The sequence below is a fragment of the Meleagris gallopavo genome, chromosome 16, assembly GCF_000146605.3.
Source record: "Meleagris gallopavo isolate NT-WF06-2002-E0010 breed Aviagen turkey brand Nicholas breeding stock chromosome 16, Turkey_5.1, whole genome shotgun sequence".
Lineage (NCBI taxonomy): Eukaryota > Metazoa > Chordata > Aves > Galliformes > Phasianidae > Meleagris > Meleagris gallopavo.
In genome coordinates, this window is record NC_015026.2 from 12,239,179 (window position 1) to 12,243,490 (window position 4,312).

A 4,312-nucleotide genomic window follows, 5' to 3' on the forward strand; every position below is an offset into this window, starting at 1 on the left:
GGGGCTCACCATGGGGTATGGTGCGGCAGTGTGCCTTGGTGCCGAGGGTGTTAAAGGCACCCTCTCTTGGAAGGGAATGTTTGCTCTGTGTTCTGTAGTCTCAGGCATGGCCATCTGCTAATACAGGCGCGCAGACACAATAATGGAGGCTCTTTTTAGGTTCTGTTACTTCGGGTTCTATTTTGGAGGCAGTAGGAGCAGGCACAGCTGAGCTGAAAGACTCACAAACACGCCGTGTGTTTTGTTGTGGATGCAACTAGAGAGGATGTGCTGGGAGACTGGAATATAAGGCAGCACGTAATGGAGAGTCTGAAATTGCCACAGCCCTGCCTTTAGCCAAGGGTACTTCAGGTGCTCTTTTTGAGGTAAAACTGTCAGGATGTTTTTATTGTGTCACTGTGTAGTCTGTGCAGTGCAAGGCTGTGTGTGAAGCACACTGAGATGCAAATCAGTGTCTGCAGTTGGCTCTCTCTTTCCCATACACTGAATGCAGTCAGCTGCTCCCGAACTGCTTTTTCCTTTTTATGACTATTCAATAGTGAATTAGGAGGTGCCCTCTTCACTGTGAGTATGAGGCAGGAGCTGGGCCAAGAAGAAAGCCTTCAGCGCCCATCTGAACTTCTTGCAGTGTCTCAGGAAAAGTCGTGGAGAATGGGAGAAGTTCACCTGCTGAGAGCAGTACCTCCCATGTGCGGTGTTCATTCGTACGTCTTCGCCCCAAACCACTGCAAATCTCTGCAGTTCCAAATCTGCTGCTCCCTTGACACCTCTCAGACCTGCCGGCCCTTTTCACGGGAGCTCTCTCATCTCCTGCTGCTGTTACTCTGGCTGCACCACTCAGTGCACACTCCCAAGGCTGGTGGCTGGTGGACGCTTCTGAGAGAGACTTTATTGGTGACGGCAGAAGGACAGAAGGAAACTGAAGCTGGACTGTGTCCTCCCTCTGCACTTTGGTGCCAACGGAGCGGCCGCAGGGCCGTGTCTCCTGGCTCACTGTGCTCTGGTGCTATGCTCTCACAAGCTGATGAACTCTGACTGCTCTCCCTGCCACGTGCCTCATTAGCTGGGCTTTACACCAAGCTTTCTCTCACTTAGCTCTCCTCAGCTGCTGCTTGGAGACTTCCCCAGTAAGCAAAGCAGAGCAGCTGGTGAGTCCTGCATGATCTGCACCTCAACACGTGTTGTCCTCTGCTGATGCCTGAGCAGCACAGAAGGAAGCGGGGCTTTGGCATGAGGGCAGGCAGAGAAAGAGATGAGCACAGGAAATGGCTTTCTGCTGTCTGATGCTCTTTCAAGATTCCGGCGTGCTTGGGACAGGTCCTCACTTTTCTTTACTATGAGAGTGGTGAGGTGCTGGAACAGCTGCCTGGAGAGGCTGTGGTTGCCCCATCCCTGCAGGTGTTCAAGGCTAGGTTGGATGGGGCCTTGAGCAGCCTGGTCTGGTATGAAATGGGGAGGTTGTGGCCCTGCATGTGGCAGGGGGTTGGAGATTCAAGATCCTTGAGGTCCCTTCCAACCCGGGCCTTTCTGTGATTCTGTGATTCATTTACCACTCTTTTAAATAAATGTGTACATACATCTATACAGATGTAGACGTGTTTCTTTTCTCTCACTGTCTCCCAGCAAGCAATGGGTTTGGGCGTATTTCTGAATTCTGCACATGATGGATCCACACAATCCTCTGTAGTGTTAATTTGCTGCTTTCTCCTGTGCTTTCCATATTTATATGGCTTGTGCTTTCCGTTGTGTGCTCATCAAAATGCTCTGCAGCATTCAGCTTCCTATTCTACAGCAGTCCCACACACGGGCAGCACGTGCTGAAGCAGCTTTGCTCAAGTAGCTGCGTATCTTGGCGTCTGTGAAGTCTGCTGGTCACCGTTAATAACACAGAATATTCCCATGGAGTTCCGTCATCCTGCTCCAATACCCACGGCCGTGGGTAGACTGCCAGTTAGTTACATCAGGGTATTGCCTCTGTGAATGGACAGACCTTCTTGGTTAGCATTGCTGTTGTCAGTAGCATAGCATGGGGCTGTGATTAAGATTTTGTGTAGTACTTGGTCTACTTGTTCTGTTTAGCTAATGCATTTTACAGCAATTGCAATAAAGACATTTGTAACACGTGTTCAGGCAAAAGTCTCCAATAATAGAATATGTTCCATTATCTTATGCTGCACATATTTTTATTTCCCCCACACAAGGTAAGTACGTTTGCTGAAGTCACAGCATAGATGATGATCATAGAGAAGGCAAAACTAGCAGCAGTGTATGCAGGTGGTGCAGGAGACCCCTATGTTATTTGGGCGTAATTCATTCCAGTATCACCACAAATGGAAACTGCAGCTGGAAAAGCAAATGTACAATTCTGGTACTGGAAAAATGACACTGCAATGACTGTAGGAACATCTTGAAATGGTTACTTCTGTTTGTTTGTTTTCCCCTCATTTCTCTGTCTCCCACTTTGTTTGAAGACATCCCAAAGCAACCTCTGATTCACGTTTTGCTTTTTGAGCAGTGTCTGTGTGCTGGAAAGCCCGTAAAAATAGATGAGCCTGAACGAAAGAAGTCAGTTTGTACTGGTGAGGGACACAGGAAGGTATGAATGAGAGTGGGTACCAAAAAAAGTGCACCTGGAATGGAACATGCCCTGTGACATCCCCTCACCCAGACCCACTGCTGGGGGAGCGCGGGCTGAGGGTGCTGTGGGCACGAGGAGCTGCATGCTGGAGTGCTGTGCTCTGAGCTTTCTGCATCAGCCAGGGGGAGTGGAGTAGGGAATTGTGGAATACGGAATATGGAAGAGGCTTCCTATAACTTTGTTTTTGTATTTTGTGGAGGCTTTTGCCCTGTTATAAACAAGAGAGAACCTTTGTTCCTTTCACTCTTTCAGAATTTAAGTATAAAACTGTATTGTAATACTTCAGCTATGAAAATAGAATATTATTCAGTTCTTCCCAAGTCCTGTTTTTGAAAGGATTTTTTGGGAAGTATCAGCTCCCCATAGAACTGCACTGGGCTCCTATGCCCCCATCCTGCTCCTCCACCTCTGCTCGGATCCGGCACAGCCTCCAAAGGGAGCAAACACACCATGCTGAGCTCTTCCAGCCAACACCTCCGCCATCTCTCGGCTGTCTGAAGGTTGCCCTTAGCTTTGAAATCCACCTGGGCATTTCCATCCTCCTTGTGGTTATGCATCCCCCCATCCTCTGGTTTTGTCTCATTGTTTCAGATCTTCCTGGGGGAGTTCTGAGCCTTTTTTCTGTAGATTTTTTTTCCTGTTTTGTTTTGCATTAACAATACTGGAAAGGGCCGGGGGGCACTGGGGGAAAGGAAGCGCGAGTTCTGCTGGAGGTTTTCCAAGTCAGTTCATCATAATTAATCTTTCAATGTTTTTCCCTCCCTCAAACCTCCTTGGTTCATTATTGGACACGAAATAAAGAGGAACCCTTTGTTCAGTAACAAGGGAATTTTCTTGTCTGTCAAGACAGCCGCTTCTTGCTCCAAATTCCATATCTAATTTTGCAGAAAAATGTTGTCAGCAAATTGCTTGAGGTGTTGCAGAGAAACAGAGGGCTTATGTTTCCAGCAAACATTCATGCTATTATGTAAATCTTTGCAGATCTGTGGTATCAGAAAGATAAATAAATGGACCGACTAGGAAATATACCTGAGCTCAGTCTGATGGGCACAAAGGAGAGCTGGCTAGTTGCACCGTAAAACAATTAAGTTTAAATGACACTTGCATTTCGTTGCACACACAGAGTATAGCTGTGTTCATTAATTAATGAAAAATAACTTTGAACAGAAGAATAACGCTTTCCCATATTCATAACCCGTGCCTGCAAAGCGAGAAATCCCAGCGGTTCAGAATGGAAATGTTTTTGGCAGGCGTAGCATCCCTGTTCTGCCAGTGTGTAGAGAGCGCCGTGTTTGATTTCCTGCATCTGGGCTTCCGCCTCAGTTTGCTCAGGAACCACCAGCAGTGATGTGCAGCCCGCTGAGCTCAGTGCATGTGGCTCCTGCCGTGCCTGTGGTGATGCACGGTGAGTCCTCTCACTGCGTCTATTCTGAAGCTCACTTCTGGAAAATATTTCTCTGGCCGTATATCTGCTCCAAATATTGCTTTGTTGATCATAATTGGCATTATTTTTAGAAACTGCATTGTAAAGTTCTAGAATGTAGAACAGTTTGCCTCTGAGTCCTTTGGAATTTTGCAAGGTCTCTGGAATGACCTGGATCTGGAACATGGAACAAAAATCCCCCAAATGATGCCACTTCTGTACTGCTGAAGCTAAAAAAAAAAAAAAAAAAA

At 47.2% G+C, this 4,312-nt stretch overlaps 1 protein-coding gene across 1 annotated transcript in view; it reads left to right on the forward strand.

Annotated features, from left to right (window-relative positions):
* The first annotated feature begins 570 nt into the window (after positions 1-570).
* Positions 571-4,312, forward strand: part of NPTX2 (neuronal pentraxin 2) — a 14,031-nt gene continuing 10,289 nt past the window's right edge. The window contains exon 1 of the mRNA XM_010719855.3: positions 571-894. Within this exon, the coding sequence (XP_010718157.1) occupies positions 571-894 (324 nt within the window). The remainder of the gene's footprint in view (positions 895-4,312) is intronic.